This window comes from Leptidea sinapis, chromosome 18 (genome assembly GCF_905404315.1).
Source record: "Leptidea sinapis chromosome 18, ilLepSina1.1, whole genome shotgun sequence".
In the NCBI taxonomy this organism is placed as follows: Eukaryota; Metazoa; Arthropoda; class Insecta; order Lepidoptera; family Pieridae; genus Leptidea; species Leptidea sinapis.
In genome coordinates, this window is record NC_066282.1 from 3,814,054 (window position 1) to 3,831,485 (window position 17,432).

Consider the following 17,432-nt stretch of genomic DNA (forward strand, 5'->3'; position numbering starts at 1 on the left):
GGCTGACGCCCAGTATACATAGTGTGGCGCGAGTGAGTGAGCACCTGAACAGGTAGAGCGAGTCGGTGGCCGAGCTGACCAACAGCGCGGGGTGTCGCGCCAGCCACGGGCTGACGCCCAGTATACATAGTGTGGCGCGAGTGAGTGAGCACCTGAACAGGTAGAGCGAGTCGGTGGCCGAGCTGACCAACAGCGCGGGGTGTCGCGCCAGCCACGGGCTGACGCCCAGTATACATAGTGTGGCGCGAGTGAGTGAGCACCTGAACAGGTAGAGCGAGTCGGTGGCCGAGCTGACCAACAGCGCGGGGTGTCGCGCCAGCCACGGGCTGACGCCCAGTATACATAGTGTGGCGCGAGTGAGTGAGCACCTGAACAGGTAGAGCGAGTCGGTGGCCGAGCTGACCAACAGCGCGGGGTGTCGCGCCAGCCACGGGCTGACGCCCAGTATACATAGTGTGGCGCGAGTGAGTGAGCACCTGAACAGGTAGAGCGAGTCGGTGGCCGAGCTGACCAACAGCGCGGGGTGTCGCGCCAGCCACGGGCTGACGCCCAGTATACATAGTGTGGCGCGAGTGAGTGAGCACCTGAACAGGTAGAGCGAGTCGGTGGCCGCGCTGACCAACAGCGCGGGGTGTCGCGCCAGCCAGGGGCTCCAGCTGAGGCAGGTGACGGCGCCGCCCACGGAGCAGCGCCGCAGCTTGCTGAGCGACCCGCCCGCGCCCGACATGCGGTAGCTCACTATCACACCCTGCCACGGAATATGTAATGGTATAAGTACACAAGTGTCACTCCGCAAAATCAAAGAAATAAGGACTCTTGCAGACAAACAATAAGGTGTACATTTACATCTACATTTTTATTGACCTAGAAGTTGCCTTCCTTTCTATCGCGTTACTCTTAGGGTTGACTTCTTTACCTAAAGCTGTACCTACCTATTTTTTATGAGGAATCAGAGCCACAAACAATACAGTTAAACATGTGAATAAACATAAGAACAATTAAAAGGTACCACATACCTACGGGAAAAAATTCATACCTTGTCTTATCATCTTATGTATCACGTTATGTAATCATAATTTTAAACCAATTTTCTTTAGTTGTCACACCTACATTAGTTGCAGATAATAATGTATGTGTTGGAAGACCACGACATAGTCAAAATACTCTAGTGTATAAGAAATAAATAGGTAGCTATCACGAATGGTAATTTCATGTCTTTAGGAAGCTAAAAAAATTAAATTAAGGTCGCAATGACCTTTAATATCCTTTGCTTATTATGTTTCTCCATTTTTTAAACATAAATCGGACCGGTGAAGTAGGTGAAGAACAAAGCTCGCTTGTGAGTCCCTACTGGATAGCCACGTTGATGTGGCCGCCGCGCGTACTTACGATTTCGATACCTACACCAGGAATGGGACAAGCCTGCGCTGACACAGAATAACAATAGTACATAAGTGTCATCAAGAGAAACGTGGGCAGACCGCAGAAAAGAGAGGTAGAGATTGGCGGACCAGAAGTGGGTTCTCTCTGCATCTTCTACCGCATATGTCACAAAAATATATAAAATACAGATAGCTATTTTTTATTAAAGTTATGCTTCTTTTGGCGCGAAGGAGAAAAATGATGAGAGTGAATTTATACGATGCGCGCGCACACCGACACCTGAATTCTACATCGTGAAGTTAGTTCTAGGATGAAAATCGATGTTCAAGTTGTATATTCTAGTATTTTTATATTTAGAACACGTGTTTCGTAACAGAACAACTAAACAGTGTGAATAAATTAATATTATTTTGGTGTTTTTATTAAATCAATTTCATATACGACTGTAATAGTATTTACTAATAATTTATTAGTATATCTATATATATTGAATATTAGTTATAAAACTGATTTGAATATACTGTTTTGAGTGCATTTATAGATTTGAAGTTAATTGTCGGCATGTATAATAATAATAATTAAAAATTAATACATTATTATCTAAAAAAAAATTTTTTTTCGTTTTGTTTTATTTCTGGTACATTAACAAATTTAATGTATAAATAAATAAAAATTAATTAATGTTCTATACTTGTTTATATTAACCTTAAATGCTGATTGTTTATACTATCTTTGATCTTAACTATTTGTTAAAATTTGATTTATTTTTCCATATCATTGGGTGTACAATGATATACGAAGTATGATATATATAGTTGTATAATAAATACTGAATGTACCTTATCATTGGCTGCCCAGAACATTCGGCCGCTAGACTCGCACGCTATCGACAGAACTCTGCCACCCAGAATACTGCTGCCACCTGAACGAAAACGTGCCAAGTACTTATAACTATTAAGTTTTGAAAAAAAAAATGATATTTTTTTCAGATTACCTATGATATGGAAAAAGGGAAAAGTATATTCAAGCGAATTTCGACCTACTTGTTTATTATGACTATAGGAAAATGACGTAAAGGTGGGACACGATTCCATGTTGTCGATATAACTTCATAGCACGAAATTTTTGTTTCAGGTTCTAAAAAATATAAAAATTTTCGCTTAATGTCCATACTGTCCCACAGTGTTCTCTTAACGTGATTTCTCTAATCAAAACAATTACTATTTCGTTATAAATTACTCACCTCGGGGATATATTCCGGTTGAGATGTTAAGGACCTCCACCATACCACGCGCGTTTCCCGCCTTCATGCTAATATTCAGGAATATTAATAGAACAAGAAATGCAATAACGGAAATAAAAACATTTTGTAATTACACGGTTCATGCCAATTAGTATTAATAATAAATATTTGCGTTTCTGTCTGTTCAGTTTCTGCTAGAAGAATGTTGAAAACAGCATGAAGGATATTGAGGGATCTTCTCGGACAGTTAGCCCATGTTATGATTATCGTTACATGGAATTATAAGATGCGAAATAATACTAACAGTTACCAGGTATGTCGAGTAATGTAGACAATTACCAGTGGGAGGCTCCTTTGCACAGGAAGTCGGCTAGTTTATTTATTTATTTAAAACATCACAAAATCCACAGAACTTAAATTAGGTTATAATAAAACTATTTTGTAGGACTTACATCTAATAACGGATGGGTACCACAACCGCGCCTATTTCTGCCGTGAAGCAGTAATGTGTAAACATAACTGTGTTTCTGTCTGAAGGGCGCCGAAGATAATGAAATTACTGGGTAAGTGGCTAAATGAGACTTAACATCTTATGTCTCAAGGTGACGAGAGCAATTGTAGTGCCGCTCAGAATTTTTGGGTTTTTCAAGAATCCTGAGCGGCACTGCATTGTACTGGTTGGGGCGTATCAATTAACATCAGCTGAGCGTCCTGCTCGTCTCGTCCTAATTTTCATTAAAAAAAACATAACAATAGTCTTTCACTAGTATGACGATTCACTGTGTATCTAGGTGTAATATTAATAACTTGTCAATTGTTGCCAACGTCGCAGAGCACCAGCGACCCGCTGTGTTTGGCACTACAAGTCAAGATTGGGATAGGATGTTCGCACAAGGGCAGGATGTCGACGAAGACTCTCGCTACAGTCGGGCCAGACGCGACCCCGGTCCTTTTTTGCATCCAACCCTTGGGGCAAGGTTTGTTTCCCTTCAGATGACCCCAGTGCCTGCGCCGTTGCAGTAGCCGATGTGATACTACAGGGCATGGATATTTTTATAACTAGCTCTTCAACGTACAACAAACCTGTGGAATAATCTTTCTTGCGCGGTGTTTCCGAAACGATATGACACGGTTACCTTCAAAAAAAAGCGCGTACACCTCCCTTAAAGTCTGACAACGCTTCTGTGTTCCCTCTGGTGTCGCAAGAGCATGTGGGCGGCGGTGATGACTTAACACCGACCCGTACGCTCGTTTGTCCTCATCTTCCATAAAAAAAACATATCGGTGAGCGATCCCACGGTACGCTAATAAAAACTTAGCCGTCCGAGTATCTCGGAGCAACTGGTCGTGTAACTATAACGCACAAGGTCAAACTAAACCATAACAGACAGCAACATGGTTAATTGTTATGAATATACTGTTGCGACGGTTACTTCGAACGTAAAGGATACTCTACCTTGACATACCTAGCTGCTTAATAATCAATTTGTTTATTGGTTATGACACTGCTGGATATCATTTGAGAATTATCCTCACAGGTATAAATAGAGGTGCATTTAATTCATTAAGTTTTTCGCTACTAGCAAGGACATGCGCAAAAAAAAATCACAAAAAAAAACGAAATCGTTCGACCTGAGCGCCATATTATTTCACCTGCTAAAGTTAGTAATACTGTTTTTTGCAGATATAAATAGTAATAAAATACTTGTGGCTATAGAATACAATTGAAAACGTACCCTCAATAAATAAAAATATATAAATCAGCATATTATGAAACTTAATACGATGGTTTGCGATAAATAAATACGTTCGTGTCCGTTGTTTGCGTGCGTGCGTGCGTGCGTGCAAGCGTCTTGAGTATAGAAACGTGCAATCATTTCATTTCCAATACGTCTGAATTTAGTTACGTGTAAATATTATTTAAAGTATCGGTTATGTTTTTTTTTTATTATGAAAATTATGAATTGTACACTATTATTGTTCTTATTGGTTTACTAAATGTTACGTTTGTACAGGTGTATATAAGTAGATGATTTTTGCGATAACTCTTAGAATACTAATGCGGTTAGAATCGAACGTTAAGTGAATAGTTGCAATATAACTTAGCCGACCATATCTGGATCTAATTAGATTTTATAAATAATTTTTACACATTGATTGTTCTCTCATTAGATGGATTTTTTTTATATCGTTTGTGCAATTAAATTTATTATTTATATGAATTTCAGTAATTACAAAATTTTAATTGGAGTGCAAAGTCGATTATTGAATGCGTTTTTAATATTGCGACTTTGTTAAGTATTTATATGAAAAATAAACAATAAATATGTGATTAAGAGAGTTTTATTTACATTTAATTTAAAATCAGTTAAAATATCATATTTATACACTACGGCTTATCTTTTACTTAATAGTGTTGATTTTCTCATGAGGAATTTTAATAATGTTAATGTTAGTGCAACCCGAAGTGTGGATTGCACATTGTGGCTTCAGTTTCCCACCCCCTGCCATATGAAATACGTGGAGAACATCGTCGTTGTCAATTCCTGATATGACTGCTCGCAACATCGTCAGCCCCGTCGCCAGATGATGACCAGGCCGGATGCGTCGCTGGTCGCCAGGAGACTCTCGTCGTAACTGAAGCTGACACCCAACACTGGATGGGCGTGACCTGGTATCAACATAACTGTATCAGCTGAGATATAATAATTAACTTAAACTTTGTGGGTAAATCATTATTTAAACCCAATAACTTTAGTTAAATTATTTATGATGGAGCGAGCAAGCTTGTGCACAGTGGTAATAAAAATCCACCAACAGTCACTTAGATTGCGAACTGCAAAGGGACCAACCAGTTTTACTTCTATTATCTTGAAACATAGGTTTCGTTCTCTAGGACATAGTCTCTGTCGAAACACGGATAATAGACGGTCTTTGACGATCTGTATAGCCGAGTGGTTAGCGGTCCTAAGCTAGAGGTCCCGGGTTCGAATCCCGGTATGTGCAATATGATGAATATAGATGTTTGTTTCCGAGTCATGGATGTTTATATGTAGTTATGTATGTTAAAGTAAGTATATTGTATTCAATATATCGTTGTCTTGCAACCCATAAATCAGGCTATATGCCTAATTTGGGGCAAGATAATTTGTGTAAAAGTGTGTCAATATTATTATTATATGACAATTTAATAACGTCCTTGACGTTCTATTCACATTTTTTTTATAGGGTCAAGAAAGTGCGGAAGGTCACCTTTGCGATGGATCGACGAAATCAAATCTGCTGTGGGCGGTCCCGTATCCCGTACCCAATAAATCACAGATTTTGTTGAGGAGAGAGATTTTCATAAGCACATTGATATTCACGAGCTTAGACCATTTATACGCCTAGATAGAGTATGAAAGTATAGGTACGTCGACAAAAATTGAATTTAGAACTAACATCGATTTTTAGCAATTCACGCATACTAACACAGTGTTATACTATATCGCAAATATAAGATGTAGCTTGTCACGCACACAACTAATCTTCCTGGCCTGTTTTTATCCATTGTCTATCCATACAGCACGATCGGATGATCCTTGCGCTCGATGCTTTGCTGCACAGAGATTTTATATTAGGGTCCAATTTACTTAGCTGTAATCTCAAGTCTCCGCGTTGTGTTATATCAATTTGATTTAATTATTTATCAGTAAATAATTTACAGCACTAAATCCACATTCAGCTCAACATGAAAATGGAAACGGTAGTAAAAGTTTTCTTACACATTCTTGGAATTTGCTTTCTTTGTTAAATTTGCCACCGATATCCAGCATTGCATTTAAATAACCCACAGCGAAAGGGTTAAAGTCGTGACGAGTCCATTTTTAAAAAAGACTGAAAGACTGCTCTAGACGATCTAATACTACAAATCTAGACGTATAAATTATCTAAGTTCATGAGCTTGTTTTCCACAACTCCGTGTCTACTTTGCACCTATTTTGCGTGAAAACGTTAGCCCGGATTTCAAAGGCCTTGTAAGACATGTATCTAAGATTTCGTAACGATGGCTTCCTTCACCGCAAGATAGTTGAAAACACGTACGTACCTAAACAATTTGTTGTGTTTTTACAGTGATAACTTCTGGGATTAATACACAAATAAAATTTTAAAACAAAATTTTATGAACGATGCGGGACTCGGATTTTATGTTATAACATAAGTATACTTAACAAATTGTTTAGATTTGCAGGAGCGACATCTCAAGTCAATTTCCTAATATTATGCAAATGCAATTTGTTGAGGTTATGAACTGTAAAGTAGATCCTGTAGATGAAGCCACAACCTTTTTTTTATGGAATAGGAGGACAAACGAGCGTACGGGTCACCTGGTGTTAAGTGATCAACGCCGCCCACATTCTCTTGCAACACCATAGGAATCACAAGAGCGTTGCCGGCCTTTAAGGAAGGTGTACGCGCTTTTTTTGAAGGTACCCATGTCGTATCGTCCCGGAAACACCGCACAAGGAAGCACATTCCACAGCTTTGTAGTACGTGGAAGAAAGCTCCTTGAAATCCGCACTGTGGAGGACCGCCACACATCCAGATGGCGGGGATGATATCCTAACTTGTGGGGTGTAGTGCGAAGGTGGAATTCGGCGGCAGGAATCAGGTTGAACAGCTCTTCGGAACACCCCGTGATAAATGCGGTAGAAGACACACAATGAAGCGACGTCTCTACGCAACGCCAAGTGATCTAGCCGTTCACAGAGCATTGGGTCCCCAACAATTCGAGCTGGTCTGCGTTGCACGCGGTTAAATGGATCGAATTGATACTGTTGCGTAGCAACCTTTCGAAGTATATGACGAGAGTTGTCAAACTTCAAGACATTGTTAGTTTCAACAGCTCCGTCAGCAATACTCGTTACTCAGCAGAAAAGTGTTTACTTTAGACGCTGTAGACCCGGGTTCGATACACCTACCAGTGTATGGATTTTTTTGGGTTTTGTAAAGTTAAAGGAAATTTCTAGTAAGTTCAGGATCAAATCGAACAGAAAAAAAGGGATGGAAAATGTGTAAGCAGGATAAAAATAGTTAAAAGAATTTTCTAGTACAATTTAAATTTAAAGATGGAATGGGAGAATCATTTTGAAAATAGAACGGATCCGGGGGTATATAAGCCGTACTAAGCGTGGCCTACGGCAGTTCTAGTTCTGACTCGAAAGTGTAAAGAAGAAGAAAAAGAAAAGAAGAAGTAGTGAAAAGTGGAAGTGTTCCAAGAGGAAGAAGATAGAAGAGACTTAGTGTTCGGTGCGGTGTGACGCGTTGAAGGTACCGCCGCCCACAAGAGGAACAGCGGCAGACCGGCGAAGTGCAAGTTCAGAAAAAGTGAACGCAAATAAAGACTCGTTCCTATAAGCGGAGTATTATTTCCAATCCCTGACCCACTCCCGTGTCAATACTAAGGTGCGCCAGACCAGAGATGACAGCAATACTCCATGTGTGGCCGGACCTGCGCTTTGAAGAGCGCTAGAATGTGGGCCGGCTTGAAGTACTGCCGTGCTCTATTGATGACGCCCAGCTTCTTCGAAGCCAATTTGGCTTTGCCCTCCAGATGGCCACGGAATTGGCAATCGCTCGAGATTTCGAGACCCAGTATTCCGAAACTAGGCGAGGCGAAGGCCGGCAACGCTCTTGTGATTCCTCTGGTGTTGCAAGAGAATGTGGGCGGCGGTGATCACTTAACACCAGGTGATCCGTACGCTCGTTCGTCCTCCTATCCCATAAAAAAAAAGTGTTGTCGAAGAGCGGTGATACGGCAAATGGGGATTTTTTTGTGGTAAACGCGCAAACTTGAGTCTTCTGGGGGTTGAATTGGACAAGGTTCAATTTACCCCATTCCGCGACCTTCTCGAGAGAGGACTCGATAGAAGACACAAGTTTCTACCGGCACTGGTCGACGTTTTCCCGAGAGAGACTTGCATGGCCCGTGTATACGGCATCACCAGTGCTGTCGTCTGCATAGCAATGTATGTTGGAGGTGTCCAACATATCATTGATATTCAGAAGAAACAGCGTGGGAGATAGCACACTTGGGGCACTCCAGGGTTCACGGGCTTGGGATTCGAGCAAAAACCGTCGACAACGACTTGTATGTTACGCCCAGTGAGGAAGCTGGAGGTCCACTTGCATAAGCTCTCGGGAAGCCCAAATGATGGAAGTTTTGAGAGGAGCGCCTTGTGCCATACACGATCAAAGGCCTTCGCTATATCCAGGCTAACTGCCAGGCCTTCCGACGATGGTTTGCCGGATCCGAACTGTCTCCCTTTTTTTGGATCGGATGGACAAGGGCTGACTTCCATGATGGAATAAACGCGTTAGCACCGGCTCCAACTCAGGGGCACACGTTCTAAGCACGATTGGAGAAATGCCATCCGGCCCGCTCGACTTCCTGACGTCCAACGAAAACAGAGCTCGCCTAACAGTTTTCTGTCTGAACTGTACTTCAGGCATAGCGCTCTGACACCGCGGGATGGTCGGCGGTGTTTTTCCGTTGTCGTCAAGAGTCGAGTTGGAGGCGAAAAGAGCGCACAGGAAATCCGCTTTCTCTTTTGCCGTATGGGCCAGGGTGTCAATCCTCATGTGCAACGGCGGCATGGACGGCTGGTTGAAGTTACCAAGAGCAGCTTTCGATAGCGACCAGAACTTGCGTGTTCCGGTCGGGTAACTGGAAAGCTGCTCGCCAATTTTGACGACGTGCTTCGAATTCGCACGGGCGATTTGCCGCTTAAAAAATGGGAATGGCCTCCGGTCCTCGACACTAACCTATGCGAAACATAGCGGCACTAGGCCGCTACTTCACGCCGGTATTCTGTGCGAGTGTGGTAAGTAACCCGGACGAGTCTGGCCCGATTGTGCTGACGTCAAAAGACGGTAGCGTGACTCTCCCATTTTCAATAAGCCCGTAGTCGCCTCTTACGACACCCTTGGGCCTGGGACTACCCTATTCTTTTTACGCCCCGGGGAAGCACAGGGCAAACCTGAGAGTTAAACAAGACATACCAAGAATTATGAACGATACGTCACTCGAACGGTTGGCTCAGTTGGAAGAGCACTCGCACGAAACGCGAGAGGGTTCGTGGGTTCGAGTCCCGCATCGTTCATAAAATTTTATTTACGTACGTACCTGACATGCGAGGATCGAACCTTTGCAGTAACCTTGACACGTACCTAATTTTGCTGTACTTACTGTGCTTTACTGTGCGATAAAAATCGTGCTATAGGCCGCGTTGTGAACATTTTATGATAGGATGATACTATTTATTTGCAATCACAAGTTTATTAGTGAAAGTCGCACATAAGGCGGGGAACAACAGCACGATACCTTGCAGCTTGTTGACTACGGGGTGGTCGTCGTGACCCTCGATGTCCAGGAAGTACACGCAGGCGTCCTCGGAGCCGGTCACCACGCACACGCCGCGCCGGAACGACATGATGGGACAGAACGATGACTTGACGCTGTGCGAGCGGTGGCTGGTCTCGTACCGCTTCTTGAGGCTCAGGCTACCCTCGCGGTCCGTGATCCTGCGCACTTCTTACAGTTACGTGTAGTCCTCTTAAAGGCATAAAAGGCATTTATTATCTCAAAATGATTCCTTTACAATTATTTTTGATGTCATTTCTAATATACTAGATACTACTACCGCTTCGGAAACAAATGGCGCTCTGAGAGAGAAGAAGCGGCTCAAGAAACTCTCCCAGCTTTCTTTTTTTTTGCGCTCTTTTGCTTCTTTTCTTGGCCAGAGAAACGTCCGTGCTATTCTAATATTCGCTCACCGTCATCGATGACCTTTAACTAAAATTTAAGATGTCAGTAGTAGTAGACCCGACTACAGTGCATGTACCGCCTGTACCATTCTTTCAGTTGGCATTATAAAATTAGGAGTGTTTCTTTTTACATTTAAGTCGGTTCGATTCGAAGACGAGGCAAGTAATTTTTGGAAAATCTTTGAATGCAGAATTACTAACTTTTAAAAAAAACAAAGTCTTCTTTCAGTAAAATACCATATCTACGGTATTTAAGGTACTTTCTCTTCATGTCCCATAGCTTTGGGACGCCCAGTATACATAGTGTGGCGCGAGTGAGTGAGCACCTGAACAGGTAGAGCGAGTCGGTGGCCGAGCTGACCAACAGCGCGGGGTGTCGCGCCAGCCACGGGCTGACGCCCAGTATACATAGTGTGGCGCGAGTGAGTGAGCACCTGAACAGGTAGAGCGAGTCGGTGGCCGAGCTGACCAACAGCGCGGGGTGTCGCGTCAGCCACGGGCTGACGCCCAGTATACATAGTGTGGCGCGAGTGAGTGAGCACCTGAACAGGTAGAGCGAGTCGGTGGCCGAGCTGACCAACAGCGCGGGGTGTCGCGTCAGCCACGGGCTGACGCCCAGTATACATAGTGTGGCGCGAGTGAGTGAGCACCTGAACAGGTAGAGCGAGTCGGTGGCCGAGCTGACCAACAGCGCGGGGTGTCGCGCCAGCCACGGGCTGACGCCCAGTATACATAGTGTGGCGCGAGTGAGTGAGCACCTGAACAGGTAGAGCGAGTCGGTGGCCGAGCTGACCAACAGCGCGGGGTGTCGCGCCAGCCACGGGCTGACGCCCAGTATACATAGTGTGGCGCGAGTGAGTGAGCACCTGAACAGGTAGAGCGAGTCGGTGGCCGAGCTGACCAACAGCGCGGGGTGTCGCGCCAGCCACGGGCTGACGCCCAGTATACATAGTGTGGCGCGAGTGAGTGAGCACCTGAACAGGTAGAGCGAGTCGGTGGCCGAGCTGACCAACAGCGCGGGGTGTCGCGCCAGCCACGGGCTGACGCCCAGTATACATAGTGTGGCGCGAGTGAGTGAGCACCTGAACAGGTAGAGCGAGTCGGTGGCCGAGCTGACCAACAGCGCGGGGTGTCGCGCCAGCCACGGGCTGACGCCCAGTATACATAGTGTGGCGCGAGTGAGTGAGCACCTGAACAGGTAGAGCGAGTCGGTGGCCGAGCTGACCAACAGCGCGGGGTGTCGCGCCAGCCACGGGCTGACGCCCAGTATACATAGTGTGGCGCGAGTGAGTGAGCACCTGAACAGGTAGAGCGAGTCGGTGGCCGAGCTGACCAACAGCGCGGGGTGTCGCGCCAGCCACGGGCTGACGCCCAGTATACATAGTGTGGCGCGAGTGAGTGAGCACCTGAACAGGTAGAGCGAGTCGGTGGCCGAGCTGACCAACAGCGCGGGGTGTCGCGCCAGCCACGGGCTGACGCCCAGTATACATAGTGTGGCGCGAGTGAGTGAGCACCTGAACAGGTAGAGCGAGTCGGTGGCCGAGCTGACCAACAGCGCGGGGTGTCGCGCCAGCCACGGGCTGACGCCCAGTATACATAGTGTGGCGCGAGTGAGTGAGCACCTGAACAGGTAGAGCGAGTCGGTGGCCGCGCTGACCAACAGCGCGGGGTGTCGCGCCAGCCACGGGCTGACGCCCAGTATACATAGTGTGGCGCGAGTGAGTGAGCACCTGAACAGGTAGAGCGAGTCGGTGGCCGAGCTGACCAACAGCGCGGGGTGTCGCGCCAGCCACGGGCTGACGCCCAGTATACATAGTGTGGCGCGAGTGAGTGAGCACCTGAACAGGTAGAGCGAGTCGGTGGCCGAGCTGACCAACAGCGCGGGGTGTCGCGTCAGCCACGGGCTGACGCCCAGTATACATAGTGTGGCGCGAGTGAGTGAGCACCTGAACAGGTAGAGCGAGTCGGTGGCCGAGCTGACCAACAGCGCGGGGTGTCGCGCCAGCCACGGGCTGACGCCCAGTATACATAGTGTGGCGCGAGTGAGTGAGCACCTGAACAGGTAGAGCGAGTCGGTGGCCGAGCTGACCAACAGCGCGGGGTGTCGCGCCAGCCACGGGCTGACGCCCAGTATACATAGTGTGGCGCGAGTGAGTGAGCACCTGAACAGGTAGAGCGAGTCGGTGGCCGAGCTGACCAACAGCGCGGGGTGTCGCGCCAGCCACGGGCTGACGCCCAGTATACATAGTGTGGCGCGAGTGAGTGAGCACCTGAACAGGTAGAGCGAGTCGGTGGCCGAGCTGACCAACAGCGCGGGGTGTCGCGCCAGCCACGGGCTGACGCCCAGTATACATAGTGTGGCGCGAGTGAGTGAGCACCTGAACAGGTAGAGCGAGTCGGTGGCCGAGCTGACCAACAGCGCGGGGTGTCGCGCCAGCCACGGGCTGACGCCCAGTATACATAGTGTGGCGCGAGTGAGTGAGCACCTGAACAGGTAGAGCGAGTCGGTGGCCGAGCTGACCAACAGCGCGGGGTGTCGCGCCAGCCACGGGCTGACGCCCAGTATACATAGTGTGGCGCGAGTGAGTGAGCACCTGAACAGGTAGAGCGAGTCGGTGGCCGAGCTGACCAACAGCGCGGGGTGTCGCGCCAGCCACGGGCTGACGCCCAGTATACATAGTGTGGCGCGAGTGAGTGAGCACCTGAACAGGTAGAGCGAGTCGGTGGCCGAGCTGACCAACAGCGCGGGGTGTCGCGCCAGCCACGGGCTGACGCCCAGTATACATAGTGTGGCGCGAGTGAGTGAGCACCTGAACAGGTAGAGCGAGTCGGTGGCCGAGCTGACCAACAGCGCGGGGTGTCGCGCCAGCCACGGGCTGACGCCCAGTATACATAGTGTGGCGCGAGTGAGTGAGCACCTGAACAGGTAGAGCGAGTCGGTGGCCGAGCTGACCAACAGCGCGGGGTGTCGCGCCAGCCACGGGCTGACGCCCAGTATACATAGTGTGGCGCGAGTGAGTGAGCACCTGAACAGGTAGAGCGAGTCGGTGGCCGAGCTGACCAACAGCGCGGGGTGTCGCGCCAGCCACGGGCTGACGCCCAGTATACATAGTGTGGCGCGAGTGAGTGAGCACCTGAACAGGTAGAGCGAGTCGGTGGCCGAGCTGACCAACAGCGCGGGGTGTCGCGCCAGCCACGGGCTGACGCCCAGTATACATAGTGTGGCGCGAGTGAGTGAGCACCTGAACAGGTAGAGCGAGTCGGTGGCCGAGCTGACCAACAGCGCGGGGTGTCGCGCCAGCCACGGGCTGACGCCCAGTATACATAGTGTGGCGCGAGTGAGTGAGCACCTGAACAGGTAGAGCGAGTCGGTGGCCGAGCTGACCAACAGCGCGGGGTGTCGCGCCAGCCACGGGCTGACGCCCAGTATACATAGTGTGGCGCGAGTGAGTGAGCACCTGAACAGGTAGAGCGAGTCGGTGGCCGAGCTGACCAACAGCGCGGGGTGTCGCGCCAGCCACGGGCTGACGCCCAGTATACATAGTGTGGCGCGAGTGAGTGAGCACCTGAACAGGTAGAGCGAGTCGGTGGCCGAGCTGACCAACAGCGCGGGGTGTCGCGCCAGCCACGGGCTGACGCCCAGTATACATAGTGTGGCGCGAGTGAGTGAGCACCTGAACAGGTAGAGCGAGTCGGTGGCCGAGCTGACCAACAGCGCGGGGTGTCGCGCCAGCCACGGGCTGACGCCCAGTATACATAGTGTGGCGCGAGTGAGTGAGCACCTGAACAGGTAGAGCGAGTCGGTGGCCGAGCTGACCAACAGCGCGGGGTGTCGCGCCAGCCACGGGCTGACGCCCAGTATACATAGTGTGGCGCGAGTGAGTGAGCACCTGAACAGGTAGAGCGAGTCGGTGGCCGAGCTGACCAACAGCGCGGGGTGTCGCGCCAGCCACGGGCTGACGCCCAGTATACATAGTGTGGCGCGAGTGAGTGAGCACCTGAACAGGTAGAGCGAGTCGGTGGCCGAGCTGACCAACAGCGCGGGGTGTCGCGCCAGCCACGGGCTGACGCCCAGTATACATAGTGTGGCGCGAGTGAGTGAGCACCTGAACAGGTAGAGCGAGTCGGTGGCCGAGCTGACCAACAGCGCGGGGTGTCGCGCCAGCCACGGGCTGACGCCCAGTATACATAGTGTGGCGCGAGTGAGTGAGCACCTGAACAGGTAGAGCGAGTCGGTGGCCGCGCTGACCAACAGCGCGGGGTGTCGCGCCAGCCACGGGCTGACGCCCAGTATACATAGTGTGGCGCGAGTGAGTGAGCACCTGAACAGGTAGAGCGAGTCGGTGGCCGCGCTGACCAACAGCGCGGGGTGTCGCGCCAGCCACGGGCTGACGCCCAGTATACATAGTGTGGCGCGAGTGAGTGAGCACCTGAACAGGTAGAGCGAGTCGGTGGCCGCGCTGACCAACAGCGCGGGGTGTCGCGCCAGCCACGGGCTGACGCCCAGTATACATAGTGTGGCGCGAGTGAGTGAGCACCTGAACAGGTAGAGCGAGTCGGTGGCCGCGCTGACCAACAGCGCGGGGTGTCGCGCCAGCCACGGGCTGACGCCCAGTATACATAGTGTGGCGCGAGTGAGTGAGCACCTGAACAGGTAGAGCGAGTCGGTGGCCGCGCTGACCAACAGCGCGGGGTGTCGCGCCAGCCAGGGGCTCCAGCTGAGGCAGGTGACGGCGCCGCCCACGGAGCAGCGCCGCAGCTTGCTGAGCGACCCGCCCGCGCCCGACATGCGGTAGCTCACTATCACACCCTGCCACGGAATATGTAATGGTATAAGTACACAAGTGTCACTCCGCAAAATCAAAGAAATAAGGACTCTTGCAGACAAACAATAAGGTGTACATTTACATCTACATTTTTATTGACCTAGAAGTTGCCTTCCTTTCTATCGCGTTACTCTTAGGGTTGACTTCTTTACCTAAAACTGTACCTACCTATTTTTTATGAGGAATCAGAGCCACAAACAATACAGTTAAACATGTGAATAAACATAAGAACAATTAAAAGCTACCACATACCTACGGGAAAAAATTCATACCTTGTCTTATCATCTTATGTATCACGTTATGTAATCATAATTTTAAACCAATATTCTTTAGTTGTCACACCTACATTAGTTGCAGATAATAATGTATGTGTTGGAAGACCACGACATAGTCAAAATACTCTAGTGTATAAGAAATAAATAGGTAGCTATCAAAAAAAATTAAATTAAGGTCGCAATGACCTTTAATATCCTTTGCTTATTATGTTTCTCCATTTTTTAAACATAAATCGGACCGGTGAAGTAGGTGAAGAACAAAGCTCGCTTGTGAGTCCCTACTGGATAGCCACGTTGATGTGGCCGCCGCGCGTACTTACGATTTCGATACCTACACCAGGAATGGGACAAGCCTGCGCTGACACAGAATAACAATAGTACAGAAGTGTCATCAAGAGAAACGTGGGCAGACCGCAGAAAAGAGAGGTAGAGATTGGCGGACCAGAAGTGGGTTCTCTCTGCATCTTCTACCGCATATGTCACAAAAATATATAAAATACAGATAGCTATTTTTTATTAAAGTTATGCTTCTTTTGGCGCGAAGGAGAAAAATGATGAGAGTGAATTTATACGATGCGCGCGCACACCGACACCTGAATTCTACATCGTGAAGTTAGTTCTAGGTGGCATGAAAATCGATGTTCAAGTTGTATATTCTAGTATTTTTATATTTAGAACACGTGTTTCGTAACAGAACAATTAAACAGTGTGAATAAATTAATATTATTTTGGTGTTTTTATTAAATCAATTTCATATACGACTGTAATAGTATTTACTAATAATTTATTAGTATATCTATATATATTGTATATTAGTTATAAAACTGATTTGAATATACTGTTTTGAGTGCATTTATAGATTTGAAGTTAATTGTCGGCATGTATAATAATAATAATTAAAAATTAATACATTATTATCTAAAAAAAAATTTTTTTTCGTTTTGTTTTATTTCTGGTACATTAACAAATTTAATGTATAAATAAATAAAAATTAATTAATGTTCTATACTTGTTTATATTAACCTTAAATGCTGATTGTTTATACTATCTTTGATCTTAACTATTTGTTAAAATTTGATTTATTTTTCCATATCATTGGGTGTACAATGATATACGAAGTATAATATATATAGTTGTATAATAAATACTGAATGTACCTTATCATTGGCTGCCCAGAACATTCGGCCGCTAGACTCGCACGCTATCGACAGAACTCTGCCACCCAGAATACTGCTGCCACCTGAACGAAAACGTGCCAAGTACTTATAACTATTAAGTTTTGAAAAAAAAAATGATATTTTTTTCAGATTACCTATGATATGGAAAAAGGGAAAAGTATATTCAAGCGAATTTCGACCTACTTGTTTATTATGACTATAGGAAAATGACGTAAAGGTGGGACACGATTCCATGTTGTCGATATAACTTCATAGCACGAAATTTTTGTTTCAGGTTCTAAAAAATATAAAAATTTTCGCTTAATGTCCATACTGTCCCACAGTGTTCTCTTAACGTGATTTCTCTAATCAAAACAATTACTATTTCGTTATAAATTACTCACCTCGGGGATATATTCCGGTTGAGATGTTAAGGACCTCCACCATACCACGCGCGTTTCCCGCCTTCATGCTAATATTCAGGAATATTAATAGAACAAGAAATGCAATAACGGAAATAAAAACATTTTGTAATTACACGGTTCATGCCAATTAGTATTAATAATAAATATTTGCGTTTCTGTCTGTTCAGTTTCTGCTAGAAGAATGTTGAAAACAGCATGAAGGATATTGGGGGATCTTCTCGGACAGTTAGCCCATGTTATGATTATCGTTACATGGAATTATAAGATGCGAAATAATACTAACAGTTACCAGGTATGTCGAGTAATGTAGACAATTA

The 17,432-nt window shown here is 46.9% G+C and overlaps 2 protein-coding genes and 1 long non-coding RNA gene across 13 annotated transcripts in view; 1 reads left to right on the forward strand and 2 right to left on the reverse strand.

The window, feature by feature from the left end:
* LOC126969464 (uncharacterized) overlaps positions 1–4,958 on the forward strand; it is an 85,986-nt gene extending 81,028 nt beyond the window's left edge. For all 3 annotated transcript variants that reach the window (XR_007730397.1, XR_007730399.1, XR_007730398.1), the window contains one exon: positions 4,642–4,958. The gene's annotated coding sequence lies outside the window, so the exon portion shown is untranslated. The remainder of the gene's footprint in view (positions 1–4,641) is intronic.
* LOC126969486 (WD repeat-containing protein 13-like) overlaps positions 1–17,432 on the reverse strand; it is a 36,278-nt gene that overhangs the window by 7,863 nt on the left and 10,983 nt on the right. Inside the window, exons 7-11 of one of the 9 annotated variants that reach the window (XM_050814941.1) lie at positions 17,095–17,155; positions 16,691–16,773; positions 15,079–15,242; positions 9,990–10,189; positions 4,952–5,297 (exon numbers count right to left, since the gene is read on the reverse strand). In XM_050814941.1, coding sequence (XP_050670898.1) covers positions 5,197–5,297; positions 9,990–10,189; positions 15,079–15,242; positions 16,691–16,773; positions 17,095–17,155 — 609 coding nt within the window. In that variant the 3' untranslated portion in view covers positions 4,952–5,196. Of the gene's footprint in view, positions 1–584; positions 749–2,222; positions 2,306–2,626; positions 2,688–4,951; positions 5,298–9,989; positions 10,190–15,078; positions 15,243–16,690; positions 16,774–17,094; positions 17,156–17,432 lie in introns of those variants that run through there. The other 8 variants (XM_050814944.1, XM_050814946.1, XM_050814945.1 and 5 more) reach the window with 8 other exon arrangements.
* LOC126969518 (uncharacterized) lies at positions 10,198–14,853 on the reverse strand. Its single transcript, XR_007730416.1, has 3 exons — positions 14,647–14,853; positions 12,055–12,162; positions 10,198–10,758 (listed from the first exon to the last, which is right to left on the reverse strand). It is a non-coding gene; the product is annotated as an uncharacterized LOC126969518 (long non-coding RNA).